This window comes from Hemiscyllium ocellatum, chromosome 9 (genome assembly GCF_020745735.1).
Source record: "Hemiscyllium ocellatum isolate sHemOce1 chromosome 9, sHemOce1.pat.X.cur, whole genome shotgun sequence".
NCBI classification, from domain to species: domain Eukaryota; kingdom Metazoa; phylum Chordata; class Chondrichthyes; order Orectolobiformes; family Hemiscylliidae; genus Hemiscyllium; species Hemiscyllium ocellatum.
Window position 1 is genome coordinate 96,661,925 of NC_083409.1, and position 23,047 is coordinate 96,684,971.

A 23,047-nucleotide genomic window follows, 5' to 3' on the forward strand; every position below is an offset into this window, starting at 1 on the left:
TGTTGAAATTGTACAGGATGATGAGGAGGCCTCTTCTACAGTACTGTGTCCAGTTCTGGTTGCCCTGTTTTAGGATTATCATCAAAAAGATGAGGGTTCAGAAGAGATTTCCAGGATGTTGCTGGGAATGGAGGGTGCGAGCAATGGGCAAAGGCTGGATAGGCCGGGACATTTTTTAAAACTGGAGTACAGGAGGTTGAGGGGTGATCTTAGAGGTTTATAAAATCATAAGTAATATAGCTAAGGTGAATGGCAGATTTCTTTTCCCTAAGATGTGGGATTTCAAGACTGGGAGAAAACTTTTAAGGTGAAAAGACAAAGATTTTAAAAAGACATGAGGGGCAATTTTATTTTGATATAGATTGTACAGGTGTGGAATGAACTAGAGGAAGTGACAGATGTAGGTAAGTTTAAAAGACATTTGGATAAGTACATGAATATGAACGCTTTGGAGGAATATGGGCCAAACACAATCTCAAAAGAACTAGTTTTGTTTGGGATTATGGTTGGACAAAAGGCTCTGTTTCCATGCTGCGTGACTGTAAAAAAAAATTGAAAAATGATAAAGAATGGTATAAAATATAACATGAATGAACAACCTTTTGGGACCAGGAAGATCCAAGGCAAGAGTATCCAGCATTGTAGATTGGTCCTGAATATCACAGTGGCTTTGGTTGCTTTTCTCATTTTCCTGTAAAGGATTAAAACATTGCTTGATAATGATAAATAAGGTCTTGGTACCAACCTCCATGATAACTTCATTTCAAATTAAACTGAAAACATAACTCTTGATTTTGCTTTCGGATTCAAATGCAGAACCAAAACAAACATACATCTCACCACTCCATCACCAAGATTTTAAAGAATATCAAATTCAATACACTTCAGTGAGGCCAATAAGTTGGTCCATTTAAAGCTTGCTTCGATATTTTAAATCAACTATTCCAGGAAGGGAAACCCAAGTTAGAACATAGAACAATACAGCACAGAACAGGCTCTTCGACCCTTGATGTTGAGCCGACCTGTGAACTAATCTAAGCCCATCACCCTACACTATCCCATTACATCTACATGCTTATCCAAAGACTATTTAAATGCCCCTGATGTGGCTGAGTTTACTACATTGGCTGTAGGGCATTCCACTCCCTTACCACTCTGAGTCAAGACCTGCCTTTGACATCTGTCTTAAATCTATCACCCCTCAATTTGCAGCTATGGCCCCTTGTAAAAGCAGATGTCATCATCCAAGGAAAGAGATGTTCACTGTCCACCCTATCTAATCCTCTGATCATCCTGCATGTTTCTATTAAATCGCCTCTTAGACCCAAGACCTTCATATCAGACCAGGCAACATCCCGGTAAATCTTCTCTGCACCTTTTCCAATGCTTCCACATCCTTCCTACAATGGGGCAACCAGAACTGCACACAATACTCCAAGTGAGGCCGCAATAGCATTTTGTATAGTTGCAGCATGACATCATGTCCCTGGAACTCAATTCCTCGACCAATAAAACCCAACACACTGTATGCCTTCTTAACAGCACTATCAACCTGTGTGACAACTTGCAGGGGTCTATGTACATAGACACCAAGATTCCTCTGCACATCCACACTACGATGAACCTTTCGATTGACCCAGTATTCTGCCTTGTTATTCCTTCCAAAGTGAATCACCTCATTTTATCTGCATTGAACTCCATTTGCTACCTTTCAGCCCAATTCTGCAGTTTATTAGTCTCCCTGCAACCTGCAATATTCTTCCACACTGTCCATCACTCCACTGACTTTAGTATCATCTGCAAACTTACTAACCCATCCATCTATGTCTGCATCCAAGTCGTTTCTAAAAATGATAAACTGTAACGGTCCCAAAACAGATCCTTGTAGCGCACCACTGGTAAACGGACTCCAGGCCGAATATTCTCCATCACCACTCGTTGCCTTCTTATAGAAAGCCAGTTTCTATTCCAAACTGCTAAATCACCTTCAGTCCCATGCCTCTGCATTTTCTCCAGTAGCCTACCATGTGGAACCTTATCAAAAGGCTTAGCTGAAGTCCACGTACACCACATTAACTGCCCTACGTTCATCCACATGCTTGGTCACCTTCTCAAAAAAACTCAATGAGATGTGTGAGATACCACCTCCCCTTGATGAAATCATGTTGACTATTTCCAATCAAATTATTGCTTGCTAGATAATTATAAATCCGATCTTTTGGATGTAGGTTTGCTCGCTGAGCTGGAAGGTTCATTTCTAGATGTTTTGTTACCCTACTAGGTAACATCTTCAGTGGGCCCCCAGGCGAAGCAATGCTGAAAATTCCTGCTTTCTATTTATATCTTTGGGTTTCTTTGGGTTGGTGATTTCACTTCCTATGGTGATGTTATTTTATGTGGTGAAGTTATTTTCTGTTTCTTTTCTCAGGGGGTGGTAGATAGCGTCTAACTCTATGTGTTTGTTGATAGTTCTGGTTGGAATGCCATGCTTCTAGGAATTCTTGTGCGTGTCTCTGTTTGGCTTGTCCTAAGATGGATGTGTTGTCCCAGTCGAAGTGGTGTCCTTCCTCATCCGTGTGTGAGGATACTAGTCAGAGTGGGTCATGTCTTTTTGAGGCTAGTTGGTGTTCATGTATCCATGCTTCGCCCAGAGGCCCCACTAATAGGGTAACGAAATGTTTGGAAATGAACCTTCCAGCTCAGCGAGCAAACCTACACCCTAAACCTCAACCTGAGCTACAAATCTTCTCAAAATTCAATAAATCCTCACTCTCATAATCCTTTCCAAAACTTTTCCTCAAACAGACACAAGGCTCACTAGTCTATAAGTTAGCTGGGTCATCTCTACTGCCCTTCTTGAACAAGGGCACAACTTTTGCAATCCTCCAGTCCTCTGGTACTAAACCTATGGACAAAGATGACTCAAAGATCAGCCATCTCCTTCCGAGCTTCCCAGTGATCTCTTGGAAAAATCCTAAACGACCCAGGGTTTTACCTATTTCACACCTTCTAGAATTGATAACACCTCCTCACTGACCTCAATCCTTTCAAGTCTAATTGCCCATATCTCAGTCTTCTCCTCTACAATATTCTCCTTTTCCTGAGTGAAAACAGGTGAGAAATATTCGTTTAGTACGTCTCCGATCTCCATAGGGCCCACACACAACTTCCCACTTGTGCCTTTGACAGGCCCTATTCCTACCCTCATCATCCTTTTATTCCTCATATATCTATAGAAAGCTTTAGGGTTCTCCTATATTCTACTTGCTAAAGACTGCTAATGTCCCCTCCTTGCTCCTCTTAACGCTCTCTTTAAATCTTTCCTAGCTACTCTGTAACTCTCCATCGCCTCATCTGAACCATCTCACCTCAACGTCACATAAGCCTCTCTCTTCCGCTTAGCGAGAGGTACAATTTCTTTAGCCCCCCCAAACTACTTGTAAATCTTCATTTCGTTCCCCATATTAGGAATGAGTTTAACACTTAAAATCATTTCATTCTGCACATACTATGTACACATTCTGTATACGCAAAAAATAAGAAATTAATAAAATTGCATATTGTAATGCATCTTTGGGTATATACACGACATAAACTTAGTGATGTCACATGATCATCTATTACTAACAGTATTTTTAAATAACCTAGGAATATTCAACAAGCATCAATTTAGGAATCTTAAATAAAATCATATAATCATGACAGGAGAAAAGGAGGTCATTGTGCCATGAAGAGAGCTGGCAAGAGCAACTTAGTACGTCCCACTTCCCCCATTCTTTCCCCACAGCCCTGAAAACATTGTCTATTAAAGTTAATTCAAACCGTAAACATCCAACTCTCAATTTTGCTGAACTGTAACAAATACACAAACTGAACACAATCAATTGGCTGTGCATTACTGTACCAGAACCAAGCCAATTATCTAAGTAAATATTACCTGTGCTGCTAACACAATTTGCCCATTGATTTAAGGAAACTTGTTGAACCAACCGACTTCGAATAAATTAAACAAAGCTTAAATAATTAGTCGCACTGATCAACATGGACTACACTCCAAATTTCATTTTTTCAGATAACTTAATTGAAAAATTGAAAAGTGAGAATGTACATAATCTATTAATTAGTCCACCATTGATTAGTATCCACTGACATCTAAATATCCAGATACAGAGAGGACACAGAAAGCAGACAAAACATCCCAATTACAGTAGCTCCAATTCAAGTAGTCATTCATGATTTACGAACTTTTATTGAAAAATCGATGTGATAAAATGACGACTGAGACGATTGCCTTTGTAATTATATTCCATACCTCCTTGATTTCAATAGCCAAGCTGTAAAGCAGAAATATTGAAGAGAATAAGTCAACTTACTACTGTCGTTGAATCAGTGATTCTTTTGACCTTCAATTTTGTATACTGTTCTGAAGGTTCAATGGATGACTTTTTCTTGACTTTTTTTTCCAGGTCATTATTTAATGGACTACTGGTTAAAAAATAAATTATTAGAATGCAAAAGCTACACAAAACTTACAGTTTAGAGAACATATGGAGCAACAAAAGTTTTTGTTTTCAGAATAATAAGATCCGTTTCTCTTCAAAAAAATTCAATAGTTCCCCCTTCCAATAGAATATTTCAGTAGCAATTAGCAGAGAATCTGTTCCCAAATCACAGCCAAGATGCATGGAATCCAGAAGTACAGTATAGTCAAGGGAGAGAATATGCCTACTCCAAGAGTCAAATAATGCAAACTAGGAACTGCATATTCATTTGCAAGGAAGTAATTGCCTCAGCAGCTTGAAGACTTCCTGGATACAGTTAGCAAAATATTTCATTGATAAAAGGTTTAAAATTGCTCAGTCCCCTTTCAGCCCCTCAGTCTTTTTCTACTTAAAAAGGGGCAACTTTTCTGATTTGTTGGCCCATGATTGAATTTTGTGTCATTTTTAGATTGGGAGAGTTTCTTATTTTTCCAAGGTGTCGGGAGAGGGGAATTCACCTATCACAATATATTTTGAGCCATGGCCTACTCAGATGGAGATTTATCATTAATCTATTTAATGGAGAATTTATGATTCCACTTAAATGCAGAGTTCAAATAGCTTAGAATGTGTTAATTTTGTCAATAAAATTCATCTTTTCATTTGTGGGCGGCACGGTGGCAGTGGTTAGCACTGCTGCTTCACAGCGCCTGAGACCCGGGTTCAATTCCCGACTCAGGCGACAGACTGTGTGGAGTTTGCATGTTCTCCCTGTGTCTGCGTTGGTTTCCTCCGGGTGCTCCGGTTTCCTCCCACAGTCCAAAGATGTGCGGGTCAGGTGAATTGGCCATGCTAAATTGCCTGTAGTGTTATGTAAGGGGTAAATGTAGGGGTATGGGTGGGTTGCGCTTCGGCGGGTCGGTGTGGACTTGTTGGGCCGAAGGGCCTGTTTCCACACTAAGTCTAATCTAATCTTATTTTATGTAAGCTGTTTTTCTTCTACACAGTGCTTTCTTTTCTTCTTTTCTTAATCTCCTCTTTGTAATTCTAAAAAACATTTCACTTAAACTATTGCCATTATTTGCTTTGCTACAATTATTAACTACGAATGAAGGTGTTTGGTATGCTTTCCTTTAGATTAGATTAGATTAGATTAGATTACTTAGAGTGTGGAAACAGGCCCTCCGGCCCAACCAGTCCACACCGACCCGCCGAAGCGCAACCCACCCATACCCCTACATTCACCCCTTATCTAACACTACGGGCAATTTAACATGGCCAATTCACCTGACCTGCACATCTTTGGACTGGGGGAGGAAACCGGGGTACCCAGAGGAAACCCACGCAGACACGGGGAGAATGACTGTGTGGAGTTTGCACAGTCGCCCGAGATGGGAATTGAACCCGGGTTTCTGGCGCTATGAGGCAGTAGTGCTAACCACTGTGCCACCGTGCCGCCCATCGGTCAGAGTATTGAGTGCAGGAGTTGGGAGGTCATGTTGCGGCTGTACAGGACACTGGTTAGGCCACTGTTGGAATATTGCATGCAATTCTGGTCTCCTTCCTGTTGGGAGGATGTTGTGAAACTTGAAAGGGTTCAGAAAAGATTTACAAGGATGTTGCAAGGGTTGAAGGACTTGAGCTATAGGGAGAGGTTGAATTAGCTGTGGCTATTTTCCCTGAAGTGTCAGAGGCTATGGGGCGATTTTTTAGCTATTTATAAAAATGAAGGGCATGGAAAGGATAAATAGACAAAGTCTTTTCCCTGGGTGGGGGAGTCCAGAACTGGAGGGCATAGGTTTAGAGGGACAAGGGAAAGATATAAAAGTGACCTAAGGGGCAACGTTTTTCACGCAGAGGGTGGTACGTGTATGGAATGAAGTGCCATAGGAAGTGGTGGAGGCTAGTACAATTGCAACATTTAAAAGGTATTTGGATGTGTATATGAATAGGAAGGGTTTGGAGGGATATGGGCCAGGTGCTGGCAGGTGGGACTAGATTGGGTTGGGATATCTGGTCGGCATGGACGAGTTTGACCGAAGGGTCTGTTTCCATGCAGTATATCTCTATGACTCTCATATTGAGCATTACAAAACTAACTTGGGTATCATAAAATGGACAGTTCCTTCAAAGATTTACCACACCGTGATCGGAGCCATAAGTCACGAAATACAAGATATCAATGAAACCATAAGCGATGATAATTTTAAAAATATATAACTTGGGACAGAAAGCAGTAAGGGTATTAAGATCAGATTGTGATTGTACGCAAGGAAGTAAGGGCACCATGATAATAAAAAAAAGTTTATTTTTAAAAGAAAAGGACAATAGTCTATGAACTTCAGAATGAACTATCTACCTTAGGTGGAAGAGACACTAAAGACTCTGACATTTAAAGTTTACATAAAAATGCAGAATCTCACTACTTGGAATGACACAGTTAGTCTTCATGCTTTACTAAAATTGCTCATGCATCTCAGAATGGTCTGACAACTTGTGCTGAGGTCCAGAATGTATTTCTGTTGCCTATGGCAACTCAGTTTGTCTCAGATCTTTCTTCAAAGAGCCAAAAGACAACAGCTTTGTGAATTGCTTTACCTTTTTGCAGCAACAGGTGTTGATACAGGTGTAGGTTTACTAGATTTTCTTCCCTTAATTTTAAATTCATGAGAAACATCCTCAGTAATTTCTTCAGTCTTCATTGCACCATTAGGAGGAACCGGAGGTACACGAATTCGCAATCCAAATAAATGTTTCTTCTTCTTTATTTCTTTGCCAGACATGAACCTGATTCCAATGACCAGATTAGACACAAAACAAAATGCGACAAAGATTTTCAAATTGCATAGAGGAAAGACATTTTTCTTGCTGTATGCCACACTGCATACCTTGGAAATATAGAACATCTATGTCACAGGTGGCTGTTCAGCTAATCATGTCTGTGTCAGTCAAACAGGAGCTATCCAGACCAATCCTACTGTCCAATTGTTAGTACCACCCTGCAAGGTTACAGCAGTTGAATATTTAAAAACTATTGAGGTATATAGTGAATATTTCAGCCTCTATAATCCTTTCAGGCACTAAATTCCAGACACATGCCACCCTCTTCCAATATATTGAAATGTATGTCCCCAGTCAGTGAGTGATTCCAAGGAAAACAGGTCATAGAGACGTACAGCATGGAAACAGACCCTTCGGTCCAAGCCGTCCATGCCGACCAGATATCCCAACCCAATCTAGTCCCACCTGCCAGCACCCGGCCCATGTCCCTCCAAACCCTTCCTATTCATATATCTATCCAAATGCGTCTTACATGTTGCAATTGTACCAGCCTCCACCACTTCCTCTGGCAGCTCATTCCATACTCGTACCACCCTCTGTGTGAAAAAGTTGCCTCGTAGGTCTCTTTTCTATCTTTCCCCTCTCACCCTAAACGTATGCCCTCTAGCTCTGGACTCCAGACCCCAGGGAAAAGACTTTGCCTAATTACCCTATCCATGCTCCTCATAACTTGGCAATCACCCTATAAGGTCACCCCTCAGCCTCCGATGCTCCAGGGAAAACAGACCCAGCCTGTTCAACCTCTCCCTATAGCTCAAATTCTCCAATCCGGCAACATCCCCGTAAATCTTTTCTGAACCCTTTCAAGTTTCATAACATCTCTCCGATAGGAAGGAGACCAGAACTGCATGCAATATTCCAACAGTGGCCTAACCAATGTTCTGTACAGCCGTTACTATTCACTACCTAAGCCTCTTAATTTTGTATAAGTAAATCTTTCAACCTTCGTAAGTGCCAAAGAAAACTAACAGCTGAATCAACATTCCTTAAAGCAAAGATTTTTAATTCCTCACCACATTCTTACAAATCACCTCTCTACCTTTTTATGAACCAGACCGAACCCCCTCAAAATTCAAAAGGTAGTCTAGACAATTTTGTTTTATTTGAAAGGTAAACGTAAGGTGCTGCATTCCAAGCACAATTCAAGCTACCAGATTTCAAGCAAAACACTTCATTCATCCACTATAGTTAAAATACAATTAAAAAATGAAGGAAGGAATTGGAATAACTTTAGATTAGATTAGATTTACAGTGTGGAAACAGGCCCTTCGGCCCAACAAGTCCACACCGACCCGCCGAAGCGAAACCCACCCATACCCCTACATTTACCCCTACATTTACCCCTACCTAACACTATGGGCAATTTAGCATGGTCAATTCACCTGACCCGCACATCTTTGGACTGTGGGAGGAAACCGGAGCACCCGGAGGAAACCCACGCTGACACGGGGAGAACGTGCAAACTCCACACAGTCAGTCGCCTGAGTCGGGAATTGAACCCGGGTCTCCAGCGCTGTGAGGCAGCAGTGCTAACCACTGTGCCACCGTGCCGCCCACTAACTTAACTCTATTGGAAACTTAACAGAATAATAGATACAATAACTATTACTAATTAGCTGTTTTAATATCATAACATCCCATGAAAAGGCAATTTCACAACAGACTGACTCCTGTGGTAAACAGAGAACATTCTCCCCGCCTCACCCCATGCCTCTGCAGATGTGTTACTTCACTCTACTAGGCTGAATTCCATTTTCCAGCATCTGACCAAAACATACTTACTTTGCTTGCAGTTTGCAGCTTTCTTCCTCAGTAGGAACCTGACAGATAATTATCTACATCTCCTATACTTAAGATTAAGATATGAAGAGTAAGCAGCACTGTGAAAGTCCACTGAAAGCAGCCATTCAGCTAAGCAAAGAAACCCATTGGTTACTGCCACTGAGCTAATTTTGAATGTTATTTGCTACTTTCCCATGGATCCCATGGCCTTCTAATTTTCTGACCACACTAAATCATGGAACTTCATCAAAAACCTTTTTAAAATCCATGCCAAAGGAAAATTAGCATACAAAGAACGTCAATCCATTTGCATTTTTAAACGAACCAAAAAAGAACTTCTCAAAATCACAAAATGTCATCTGGCTGTTGGACAACCTCCTACCCACTAATTTTTGGTAACAAGTTCAGCTTATTAATCCATCACATCTAGACTGATTTGTTGAAAATAATTTTTCAATAAGATTCCAAAATTAAGTTGCCAGCATCTTATAAATTGCAATATAAAAAGCAGCCTGTTAATGCTAGATCTGCACCTGAAAGCATTTACTACAGTTCAATGCCTATTACAGTTCTTTGGCCGTGACTTTTATCCTTTTTATTTGTTTGCTTCAAGGGAAAGAGCAGAGGAATGTGACTAGTTGAACTGCTCTTACAAGAACATAGGTAGCCAAACAGCCTCTTATGCAGTGACCACTGTCAAATTACATTGAAATATTAACTGGAAAAATTGCAGATGCTGGAAGTCAAACAAAAATAGAAATTGCTGGAAAGGCTCAGCAAGTCTGGCAGCATCTGTGAACAGAAATCAAGACTTCACGTTTTGGGTTCATTGAGCTTTCCTCAACCAGAAACATTAACTCTATTTCTCTCCACAGATGCTGTTGAGCCTTTCCAGCAATTTCTGCTTTTGTTACATTAAAGTATTGTTGCAGACTCCGCAGTAACATTCATAAAACATGAAAATTCACCAGGATTCGAAATCAAAAAATGTGGGGACTTTGAATGTAACGTACAAAGGAGCAGAGTGCAAATATAGTTCAGTAAAGTTGGGGTGATGGACAAGCTGGCAGAAAATATTTTCACTGAACAGAGTTCTAATCACTACCTTCTTTTTTTACATGCACAAAGGCTAATAGTAGAAATCTATTTCAGTGGAATTTTCTTTACACTTGTACACAGTCGATTCCATTGTACCTATTTGGGATTAACCTGTACTTTGGGGGCACAAATGACATAGTGGTAGTGTCCCTACTTCTTAAACACAAATCCCAGGTTTAAGTATTCCATTAGTGTGTAGTAACATTGCAGATTAATTCAAAAATATCTAAACTCTCACTTACATGCATTTGTTCTCATTTAGGGCTTCCAGAACATACTCGTATCGATCCGATTTTAGAGTATCAACAAGCTGCAAATGAATAACATGACAAATTCAAAATCATTTTATTGTTTGGGCCACATAAAATTATTGATTTACAAAATATTAGCAAATTCAAAAAATGTGTTACATTGATATAAATTTCAAACAGATCTACCTATTGCATAAAAATTAATAGTGTACTTTTGAAGCTCAGAAAACAGAGAATATATATGCTTTTAATTATTTCTACTTTAGAATGCATCAATACTCCAAACTAAATGTAAAATATTCATGTATGACACATTCAAGTTAACCCTGTAACAGAACAGATAAAATTTCTGCCAAATATTTATATTGACAAATATCAACATACACCAGCTAGTCAGTTTTCAATTTGAGCTTCAATATTAACCCATCATTAAATTTAGTGTTTAATGCACATTTTAAAGCAAAACCTAAAATTATATTTCCACTGAAAAGCTATAGGAAATAATTTGAGGCAAAATTATCCAATTTAAATATTGCTGCACATAAACATAACATACAACAAACAACAGTCTGGAAATTGATTCTGCTAAACACAAGTCAGTCGTATTCAGTGCTAAACCATAATTTGACCTTACCTCACCAGGTTGCAGTTTGTCCCAATTTTCATTAATGTAATTCATCAATTCAAGCTCAGAATCAAAATACTTCTTTTTATGAATAACACTTAAATTGTAAAGGCTTAAGTGTGCTATGTCAACCCTGGGAGAAAAAAGTGTTCGAAAGTATTTTAATATCTACTGAGGAGCATAGATTTCATCACAATTCTTCAAGTACTCATTTGTTAGTCAATTACAGCACACGCTGAAAACTGCAGATTAACTCAAAACCAAGAACGACTCTGAGGGGTAGATCAATCGGAGTCTGACAAATTTATCCAATTATATAGCTTGTTAAAATAAATCAGATGGCGGCAGAACTAAAACTGCAAAAATTTTACAGTTACTGATTCCATTTATTTAGGGTACTTTTTAAAGTTTCTATTTTCTAACAAGAAATGAACAAGAAATTATCTGATTTGAATATTAGTCAACATTTTAAAATTATAATTAGAACTGTGCATAGTCCTCAAATGTGTTTGACATTACAAGTTATCACTTCAGCGTAAATACATTATCATTTACATTGACTTTAATCTCCTGATCATCAAAAAGAACCATCATAATGCCATCAGAACAACTGGTATTTATAAAAAAAGTTCTTGATAAATTTGAGCAAAATAATACTGTAGGTTTTAAAACACTAAAGCAAAACAATTACATATAACTTACCAACGTAAAGGTAGACGTTTGAGGTATTCTGGTCCAGAATTGCATACGGAACAAATAAATAAATAAAACCTAATGGACAAAAAAATCCTTTTTAATCAATATAGATATGACAATGGTATTTCCAGATTATGAGGAATGTAAGAATAGATGTGAGCCATTCAGCACAACTAAGCTGTGTGTCATCTATACTGCATGAAAATCGTTCGCCCTATTCCATCTTCTCTTATTTCAGCATTTCTTCTCACTTCCCCCTTCTTTCATGTACTTAGCTTTTTTTTTAAACCAAGAGTCATCTAAACTGTTCATCTCAATCATTTGCTGTGGTAACAAGTTCCACATGCTAACCGTTCTGAGCAAAGATATTCATCCTGTTCAATCTGATCAAAATTTTAAAAGACCTCTATCTGGTCACTTCTAAATCAAAGAAAGCCACAATCTTCTCCAACAGCTAAAACCTCTTAATTCTAGTTCAGCCTTGCAACCCTTTGTTTGTTTTTCTCTCCCCAGAGCTTCCATGTCCTTTTCGTAGCATGGAGTACTCTTGGCCCTCTATACGCTTAGCAGAAACATTGCCACTTTCTGAGGCAGTGTGTTCCGCCTCATTTGAACAGTAAAACACAGAATTGCTTTGATATTTCGGTGCATCAATCAGAAAATGTTGCACTTTTGAGAAGTGGACTTTGGGATAAAACTTGCCTGTTGTCAGATGGATGTGAAATATCTCACTGGACCTTTTCTAAGAACAGAAGACTTCTATCTAAGACACTCTAACATCACAAACAGATTTTTATTATGTGTAAGTTTGAGACTTTGTGGCATACAATCAGCTGCTTCAAATCCTTGCCTACAATGGTGACTAAACATCACAAGTATTTAACTGACTGAAGCTGTCTCGGATGTCAAGTTTGTTAAAAGCATTACATCAGCACACATTTTAAACTTAAATAAATGATTAGTTTCTCCTACATAATAGGATTTACTTCTTGTTTATGCATCTTCTCCACATAAATTTTACAACCAAGATAAATCACAACCCCGCTTCCAGACTTCCAAAAAGGTCAACTCAATTATGGCAGACTCAAAGCAAACTCTGCCTCAAATTCACCTACTTGGAGATATTTTATCTATGCTCAGTATCTTTCTAGTTGGCCAGATAACAAAGTTCAAAAGTGACAGAACTAAAAGCATGTATTTAGTTAATCTAAACACTAATATATACTTTAACAGAGATTAAAAGCTTTTCAAGATACACATTGACATTCAACATTCTCACCACTCTTTGACCAACAAGTTTCTTTCAAATTCCTTCTGGAATTCTTGTTGACTTATGCTGAGGGTCAAAAATTCCATTGTTTCTTCCTGCGGGGAATAGTCTGCCAACACCCCAGCCAAACCTTTCATATCTTTAAAGATCTCTACAAAGAAAGGTTAACTTTCTATGAACCCCTCAGCCTTCTATTTACGAGGGAACATTGACAGAGCCTGTCAGTCTTACTTGCACACGTACTTTTCTGGTGTCATCCCTGCAAGTCTTTTCTCTGCCTTGCTGCTATGAGTTGCACACATTTTGATCTAAACATGCATTTCTGTCATCCAAATAAGGCAAAATAACTTACAATTCAAATACATAAGAAATTTGAAATTAAATACAAAAACTGTCGTGCAAGTTCACTATACTATGCAGCTTATGTTGATGTGAAGTTTTAGTTTTGCTCTGATGTCGAGTCAGCTAGATCACATCTGGCAAGCAATGAGAGAACTTCTCAAAGCACCATGGTGTACACTTTCTCACCTAAAGCAGCTGAATCACTTAGCTGCTTTTAAAGTGAAATCCAACAACTGTATCACCAAAAGACTACTTGTTCGGTTAACTCCTTGTCAGCAATGAGTTAATGCAACATTTACTTTAGTGAGCTAGTCAACATATAGTCAGACATAGATATGAAGGTACTATAATATTATGGAAATACATTCAATTTAACCAAAAATCACAGACATGCTTTAAACATTAATATTTAACATCACCTGTCTCCATAAAGCATTGGCTTCTGTAAGCATTGTATACAGGCTTCATGAAACCACTGTTTACACCTCCAGCACTGCAGCATTTTTAGGTACCAGCTAACAAAAATAAAGCAAAAATATACAATTAAACATCTGTTAAGAATAGTAAAAGTTGACTTATCTTTTATTAAAATGAATATGTAATAAGGTTTCAAGAGTTGACCACTGTCACAGTATAATTGCAATTGAGAAAGGAGTTTTAAGAACATTTTGGATTATTTATATAAAATGCCCATGAGAAAACGTTTCTCGCTGGTTTAATAGATTAAATGAGAATATGTAGCTACTAAATTCCTATTTGTTGTTATATGGTTATGATAGTCTTCCCTCTCAAAAGACAAAAGACATTGTAGCCTATAGATAATCCTTAAATATTCCAGGCTGTAGGAACGTAACCAAATTCAATTCATGAAGAACCACCAAGTTGATATTTTGAGTACAGCAAATTATCTCTGCTGAATTATAGGTTAAAAAAGATTAACCACACACTAGAGAGTTCCAAAGAGTAACTTGACATGAAACATTAACTTTCCCTCTCCACAGATCCTGCCAGACCTGAGATTTTCTTGCACTGCTTTTATTTCAACTATATATTACATTGTTGTTTCCTTCATACACTGTACCTCACCAACTACTAATCTTCGTTGTTCCCCCTCAATCACTTAATGCAGTGCATGAATTTCACAAATACCAGCAGTGGTTAATTCAAACAGTGAAATTAAATTGTCAAATTGCTGACTATAAAGAGAGAATTCATATCAATTTGGGGGTGAGTTAGTTCAGTTGCTGAACAGCTGATTTGTGATGCACAGTGATGCCAACAGCAGAATTTCAATTCCCGTAGTGGCTAAGGTAATCATGAAGGTCCCACCTTCTCAACCTCGTCTGTTGCTAGAGGCATGATGACTCTTCGGTTAAAAGACCTTGAGTTGTCCCTCTCACACTGATGAGGGAGCATGATCCTCTGGGATGATGGTGACCTTACTGCCACCCCATGTGGCCTAATCTCTAAATCATGAGCAACATTTTCCTCTGCACGTCTCCATTCTACAACATTTCCTTGAACCGAACTAAGTGAGCACAAACCAAAGACTGGGCCTACCAACCTGCTTATGTACTAGCCTAATATTGCAGCAATGCTTTCATCCACTAGGCTATCACAACAACCTGTTTTAGCACCTTTCTTCATAAAGGCCACAGCATTAGTTTAGAAGACATTATGGTTCACAGCTGGAGTTCAGTCTTCCATTCAAACCTCACTCCAGGACTTGAGCATCCTAATGTGTCAACCTGAATTGTGTTGCACTTGTTAAATGAAAAACTAACAGCAGCATGTGAAAAACATACCACAATATTTAAAATTAATAATTCCCAGGTTTCTTGGCTCAATATGTTAAAAAAAATCAACAATTGATGAAATGCTTTTTTTGTTCATTCATGAGATGAGGGCATCGCTAGCCATTTATTGCCCATCCCAATTGCCCAGAGGGCAGTTAAGAGGCAACCACATTAGTTTGGTCTGGAGTCACATATAGGGCAGAGCAGGATGGCAGTTATCTTCCCTAAAGGATGTTAGTGAACCAGACGGGTTTTCCCGACAATTGACAATGGACTTGTGGTCATCATTAGACTCTTAATTCCAGATTTTTTGAATTTTGAATTCAAGTTCCATCATCTGCCATGACTGGATTTGAACCCAGGTCCCCAGAACATTACCTGAATCTCTCGGTTAATAATTGGGAGAAAAAGTGAGGACTGCAGATGCTGGAGATCAGAGCTTAAAAATGTGTTGCTGGAAAAGCGCAGCAGGTTAGGGAGCATCAAAGTAGGAGGAGAATCGACGTTTCGGGCACAAGCCCTTCGGCTTATGCCCAAAACGTCGATTCTCCTGCTCCTTTGATGATGCCTGACCTGCTGCTCTTTTCCAGCAACACATTTTTAGGTTAATAATTGCACAAGTTTCATGCACAACTCCACTCAGTTATTAATTGAGGGGATGTTCTGAGAGCTGGAAAAAAATGCAATTTATTGCATTCAATCAATGTAGGGAGGCATCCATTACCACACTGACACCACAAAAGCAAACAGATCTACAAAGCTGAAAAAAGTGTATTCCACCTCATAAGACTAAGTAGGTATTCAGCTTCACTACAAATATAAATGTACTGCATTTATAAAGCGATTTGAGCATTCTATGGATTTGAACCTATTACCCTTATATAATTTTAATTCCTTTCAGTTTTCCCAATGCGCACATACAGCAAATCATTGGATAGTTCCCATGAATGAACTATTTGCTAATTCAAGAAGTTCTATGAAGTTTGGATATAATTGGTTACTACATTGATAACGTGATACTTGGGAATGATAGGTTTATGGAGATTCTGAACATTGACAAATCAGCCAGCCTTCCTTACTAATGAAACCTGGAAGGACAGATGATGGAGGAGGCTCTTCCCACTTGGCTCCAGGTACAGCCACAATCTAATGCTTTAAAAGAAAATGGATTTTCAGCCTTCATTCAGCTCAAACTGAACTCTACCACATGACAAGGCTGAAAGATCAATCTGCACTGTTGAAATTGGTGTCTTTCTGACGCTGATTGCCATATATTAAGAAAACATTTAAACTGTCATCTCAGAATGAAAGGCAAAATCACCAGGCAGTACTTGAAGACTATTGCGGGCATATTTTTGGTATCTTATTAAGAAAGTCTATAGCCTTAAAACTTGTCTTTAAATATTTAGACTAAAATATCAATTATAGAACACATTTACTGCACTAGAAAATAGACAGGCAGGAAGGCTCAGAAAAGGGGGGAAGCTCAAGGACGCAGAAGACAGGGACATCTGGGCTCGCCAAGTGATAACAGGATGCTGTAAGGCAACTAAGAATATTTGCCTCAGCATGCGTGTGTGAGAACAGGACACCAAGTGATAACATTTACAGCCATTCCCTAGTGAAATGAATGGCAACGTTTGATTCTGACCCTGAAATGAAACTCAGTACTATTAACGGTCAGATCCTATCAATTACAATGGATTCTTAGACAAAGGAAGAAAGGTGGAATTTATGTAGCCTATAACCACCAGGCAGCTTAAAGTATCCTATAGTGAATGGATTATTCTTGAAGTAGTCACCATTGTAGTATGAAAAATGTCTTTTACTAATGTACAGCATCTTGCAGCATATATTTTAACTAGTAATCATTCTTGTTTCCACTCAAAGGCTATCCTTCATACAAGGCAGTCAAAAGACACTTTTACAATTTTCCCCAATGACCACAAAGCCTAATTAAGCAATAGCTGAATCACAATATATTTCACTTACTCTCCAGGGCCTCCACAGTAACAGTAACACTGTTCATGATTTGTTTTGTGGCCTACATCCCACTGAAGGTCCTCCAACTGGTATGGCAACGTCTGCTTCATGACTTGCAGAGCTTTAGCATTCGGTCCCTTCTTAAGAGCGCCACCCCTCTACAATGTAAAACAAAATCTGTAGCTGCAAAATGTTTCATTATATAACGGACTACCTAAGAAGACCTACGTGTTATATTCCATGAGTCACAATATAACAGTACACAGTTACAGCACCAAAAGCGACTCCAGGAATGTTATCCTTTATGACAAATAATTGAGCAGAAAGGCACGGATATTGTGCTTTAGTTACACAGCTAGTGAGACTTCATCTCAAATACTGCACAAAGTTTTGGTCTCCCCTTATCTAAACTAAGATGTCAATGTGTTGAAGGTGGATCAAAAGAGTTCCTAGATTAATGTCTGAATTGAGTGACCTCTTATGAAGATAAAATGGACAGACTGGGCTTGATTTCACTGGTCCTTGTAAGGGGAAGAACAAAGTGATTGAAGTTGAAAAGATCCTAAATGCTCTTGACCGTGCAGACGTGAAAAGGATGTTTCTTCTTGTGGCTAAGTGCAGAACTAGGAGACACTTAAAATTAGGAGTTGCTTTTTTAGCACCAAGATAAGAATTCTTTTCTCAAAAGCATTGTGCAATTTTGGAACAGTCTGCCTCAGAAAGTAGTAGTAGCAGGGTTCTTAAATATTTTTAAATTGGAGTTAGACCAATTCTTATGAGGCAGGGGAGTCAAACGTTAACAGGAATAGATAGAGATGTGATATTCAAAAGATAAATCAACTATGATCTTAGTCAATGGTTGAGCAGGCTCCGGGGCTGAATGGACTACTTCTGGTAGTATTTATTATGTTTTATTGTAAATAAAACTTTTGCACTTTTTATCCTTTCAAAATCTATTTCTCTACATCAGTTCCTAGTACTTGGGAATTTATTGTAATTTACTTCATTGGTTCCATTTTATCGTTTGTCAGAAAAGAAATACAATTCTCGTCATCATACCATACCTTTGTCGTAGTAGCAAAGACACATTGGCGACACAGCCACTTGGCATCTGATGCAATCACACTGGAATCTATGTTAGGCATGTGACATTTTTGATGATAACCTATTGATAAAAATAGCAGTGTAATACTTCATTGTTTAAAAGTTCATGAAAATATATCAAAAGTTATTTTCAAATTTTAATTTACCTTGTCCACATTTGTCACAAATAACCATTTCATTGGGTACTTCAGAGTATTCCTCTTGGCATATTGTGCAAACCATCTCTCCACTTCCACTAGCTCCTGGGGTTAAATGCACAAAACATATTTCACGAGCACATATTGCAAACACTATGTTCACAATGTCAAGATTAGATTACTTAGTGTGGAAACAGGCCCTTCGGCCCAACAAGTCCAAACCGACCCTCCGAAGAGCAACCCACCCAGACCCATTCCCCTACATTTACCCCTTCACCTAACACTATGGGTAATTTAGCATGGCCAATTCACCTAACCTGCACATTTTTGGACTGTGGGAGGAAACCGGAACACCCGGAGGAAACCCATGCGGATATGGGGAGAATGTACAAACTCCATACTGACAGTTGCCCGAGGCGAGAATTGAACCCGGGTCTCTGGCTCTGTGAGGCAGCAGTGCTAACCACTGTGCCACCGTGCTGCCAATTTTACTTTTAAAATTTTTTATAGTAAATCGACTTCAACTGTCTTTTGTGATTTGAGCTCTCAAATAATTGGACGCTGACACAATCAAATTAAATTAGAAGTAAAAACCAAATTTAAATATTTGCTTCACAAGATTAGATGCACAGAATACAGGGAGAACTAGCCATTTGGATACAGAACTGGGTCAAAGGTAGAAGACAGAAGGTGGTGATGGAGAGTTGCCTTTCAGACTGGAGGCCTGTGAGCAATCGTGTGCCACAAGGATCAGTGTTGGGTCAACTGCTTTTTCTCATTTATGTAAATGATTTGGATTGAACATAGGAGGTATAGTTAGTAAGATAATATCAAAATTGAAGGTATAATGGACAGAGAAGATTATCAGAGTACAACAGGAACCTGATCAGATGGGTCAATGAGGCAAGGAATGGCAGGTGGAGTTTAATTCAGATAAATGCAAGGTGCTGCATTTTGGAAAGGCAAGTCAGGGTAGGACTTCTACACACAATGGTAAGATCCTGGGAAGTGTCGCTGAACAGAGATCTTGGAGTGCAGGTTCACAGTTCCTTGAAAGTGGAATCACAGGTAGATAGGATAGTGAAGACGGCATTTGGCATGCTTGCCTTTATTGATCAACACACTGACCATAGGAATTAGAAGATCGTGTTGCAGTTGAACAGTTCATTGGTTCGGCTACTTTTGGAGTACTGCATACACTTCTGGTCTCCCTCCTACAGGAAGGACGTCGTGAAAGGGTTCAGAAAAGATTTACAATGATGTTGCCAGGGTTGGAGGATTGAGCTACAGGGAGAGGCTGAATAGGGTGGCACTATTTCCCCTGGAGCACCAGAGGCTGAGGGGTGACCTTATTGAGATTTATAAAATCTGAGGTTCATGGCTAGGGTAAATAGACATGGCCTTTTTCCCAGGGTGAGGGATTTTTTTTTATTTTATTCATTCACAAGATGAGAGCATCTCTGGCCAGGACAGCATTTATTGCCCATCCCTAATTGCCCAGACAGCAGCTAAGAGTCAACCATATTGTTGAGAGTCTGGAGTCACGTGTAGACCCACTGAGTAAGGACAGCAGCTTCCTTCCCAAAAGGTTATTAGTAAGCCAGATGGTTTTTTTTTTCCCCTGACAATCAACAATAGATTCACAGTCATCACCAGACTCTTAATTCCAGATTTTTATTGAATTCAAATTCCACCATCTGTCGTGGCGGGATTTGAACCTGGGTCCCTAGATTAGCAGTGTAACAATAATACCATTGCCTTCCCCAAAAGTAGAGGGCTTAATGTGAGAGGAGAAATATTTAAAAAAGGACCCATGGGGCAACTTTTTCCACAGAGGATGGTGCTTGTAATGAATGTGCTGCCAGAAGAAGTGGAGGAGGCTGTTACAATTACAACATTTAAATACATCTGGATGTGTATATGAATAGGAACGATTCAAGAAGGATATGAGTTAAATGCTGGCAAATGGGACTAATTTAAAAAGGATACCTTGTCAGCATGGACGAGTTGGACCAAAATATTTGTTTCCATGCTGTATATCTCTATGACTCTACCTTTTGCCATCAGTAACTTACTGAAAACATTGGCCTCTCAGCACCAGGGATGAGAGTTTGTTTCCAGCCCCAGGCGACTGTGCAAACTCCACACAGACATTCTCCCTTTTCTCCGGGTGTTCCAGTTTCCTCCCACAGTCCAAAGATGTGGGGGTTAGGTAGATTGCCCATCAGAAATGCAGGAGTGTAGGGATAGGACAGCAGGATGAGTCTGGATGGGATGCTCTTTGGAGGGTCAGGACACAAACCAAATGGTCTGCTTTTACACTGTAGGGAGTCGATGATTCTATGATCTAGTTGCTTGGTTACACAGAGCTTGAGTTTTGCTAAAAAGAGACATGTTATCAAGGCTTTTTCTCTTACAACCATCAGGTCAGAATTACAAGAATCCCAAATTTCAAAAGGGAATAACCTGCTTCAGGAGGTGCTTGTTGGTTATCAAAACCATCACCACCTGCAAATTCCCCACCAAACGACTCACCGTTCTGACTTGGAAATATACCACTGTGCATTCACTGAAGGTGGGTCGAAATCCTCAAATTCCCTCCTCAACAACACTGGGTACACCTAGAGTACATAGACTGCAGAGATTCAAGGCAGCTCGCCACCTACCTCTCACAGAAACTAGGGGTCAATAAATGTTGGCTGTGAGAATGTGTATAGGGTATAAGCAGGCAAGGAAAGCGTCAAGTTCTGATTTTTGTGAAACAAGTGCAGCTGAGCATGACTCAGATCAGATAATAACTTACAGTTAACAATGGGGTGCTGGAGACAAAGGTAATAGGTTAACAAGCTGAAAAGTATCCACTGTATGAATTCAGTTAACGAAGTTAAGAACATTCATTGTATAACAGTAAAGGGCTTGGTCTCTGCTATTGATACTCGTTGATTGTAATGGTCACCCAATTAATACGTATGTTGCCTTATCTGGATGTTCCTACCTGTCAAATAACCAGAGTTCATTGAGAAACTGCTGTTCCAGAGAAGATCATGAACTCATGTTTCTGTGTACATGGGCGATCGTTATCTCTCCCTTCAGGGCCCAGAACAAAGATGAAGGAGATAAACCTATACCGTGTCTGAGCGTTTTGTTTAGACTGGGGCGGGGGAGCAGGATGACAGCTAAGCTACAACGCCAACACTCCACAAGTGAATAAAAGTCCACTATCATACAGAATAACAGATACATTTATCCAATGAGAACAGAAGAGAATCATAGAATCCCTAAAAGGCAGTTAGAGGCCATTTGTGGTCATCAAGTCTGCATTGCTCTGCATGAAAAGCATCTCATGCTGACCCACCCACTGTCAGGGACAGTGGAAGAAGAAAACACACAAGAGTCACCATGATAGTTCTGTTTATGCTTTTGTCTCTCCTTCCTATGAATAAGTCATTGTTGGCAACCACTTGTTAAGAAAATCTAGGTAATTTCTCACTAGTCCAGCTTCTGTGGATCCTTGTACGGCTGATGAGCCCAAACCCAGTGCCACATCTCCAACCACACATTTGTTTGGTGTTTCCAGGAGGTTGATTTGGTCCTCGGCCTCAAGATCACTGGCATTCTTTTCTCAGGTGCTTTTTCCATGCTTCCTCTTGCTAACAGGCATTCTGAAAGAATTTCTGTTCTCTTCATATAGGAATTTCTTCCAAGGCAGTTTCCTTTGAGCCTTCAAGCCATTTATGTTTATGTTGCATTTCTTGAGTGAAGCTTTTCAGTAGTCTTTGGTCGCCCTTTCATTCTAGTGACATCCTTGAGCTCGGCAAAGAAGATCTGCATTAGCATTTGGAACTCGGGCATTCTAAGCATGTTGCTGACCCAGCAGAGTTAGTTTTGGATGATCACGGCCTTGATGCTGCTACTATTGGCTTTATCAAGGACCCAGATGTTAGTGCGACTGTCATCTGAACTATTGAGACACCAACTCAAACAACATTGATGTTACCTCACCAGGGACATAAGATGAGACTGTGTGTAGTTTCAGTTTTGGAAGAACAACTGCCCAAGACCCAAAGATCTTGGTATCAGCACTGAATTCACAGTTGGTCAAGATTCTCATCCTTCAGCAACCAAATGTGGGGCTTGCAGATTTGATGCAGTGTTGGGTCTCTAGACTTTGTCAGCCTTAGATGTAGAGTGGCTTCCCAAGTCGGGAAAATGTTCCCCATGTGGGAGGATTTCTCAGGTAATGGAGAGAGACAAGAACTTGCCTTGGGATGGATTGATAAAGGACTTGAGTCTTATTGGGGATAAGGCTGAGACCTACTCTTTGGTAAACTTCCAACTAAGCGAGACTGGCAGATTCTGTTCAGAAAGAATGGAGTTGACGGTCATCCATACATAGAGGAACCTCAATTATCCGAATATCAATTATCCGAATATCGGATTATCTGAAGGAGATCGAGGTCCCGATAGAAACAGAATGTCAAAGAGCTGTTTCAACCCTGATCATGTTTTTTGTTTGCAGGTACAATGATTAAAAACAAACTTGGCTCAAAGATGTTGCCGAGAACAGTCCAGGCACAGTCTCCAAATGACGGACTTCTCTCCCCCTACACTTTCCCTGGAGTTCTACACAAGTGTATACCC

General features: G+C 39.5%; 1 protein-coding gene across 2 annotated transcripts in view; it reads right to left on the reverse strand.

Moving 5' to 3' along the window:
* Positions 1-23,047, reverse strand: part of mtf2 (metal response element binding transcription factor 2) — a 52,079-nt gene that overhangs the window by 8,994 nt on the left and 20,038 nt on the right. The window contains exons 4-13 of one of the 2 annotated variants that reach the window (XM_060830594.1): positions 18,416-18,511; positions 18,230-18,330; positions 17,175-17,323; positions 13,806-13,901; positions 11,781-11,849; positions 11,088-11,211; positions 10,445-10,512; positions 7,080-7,268; positions 4,374-4,482; positions 600-691 (exon numbers count right to left, since the gene is read on the reverse strand). In XM_060830594.1, coding sequence (XP_060686577.1) covers positions 600-691; positions 4,374-4,482; positions 7,080-7,268; positions 10,445-10,512; positions 11,088-11,211; positions 11,781-11,849; positions 13,806-13,901; positions 17,175-17,323; positions 18,230-18,330; positions 18,416-18,511 — 1,093 coding nt within the window. Of the gene's footprint in view, positions 1-599; positions 692-4,373; positions 4,486-7,079; positions 7,269-10,444; positions 10,513-11,087; positions 11,212-11,780; positions 11,850-13,805; positions 13,902-17,174; positions 17,324-18,229; positions 18,331-18,415; positions 18,512-23,047 lie in introns of both variants that reach the window. The other variant, XM_060830593.1, reaches the window with a different exon arrangement.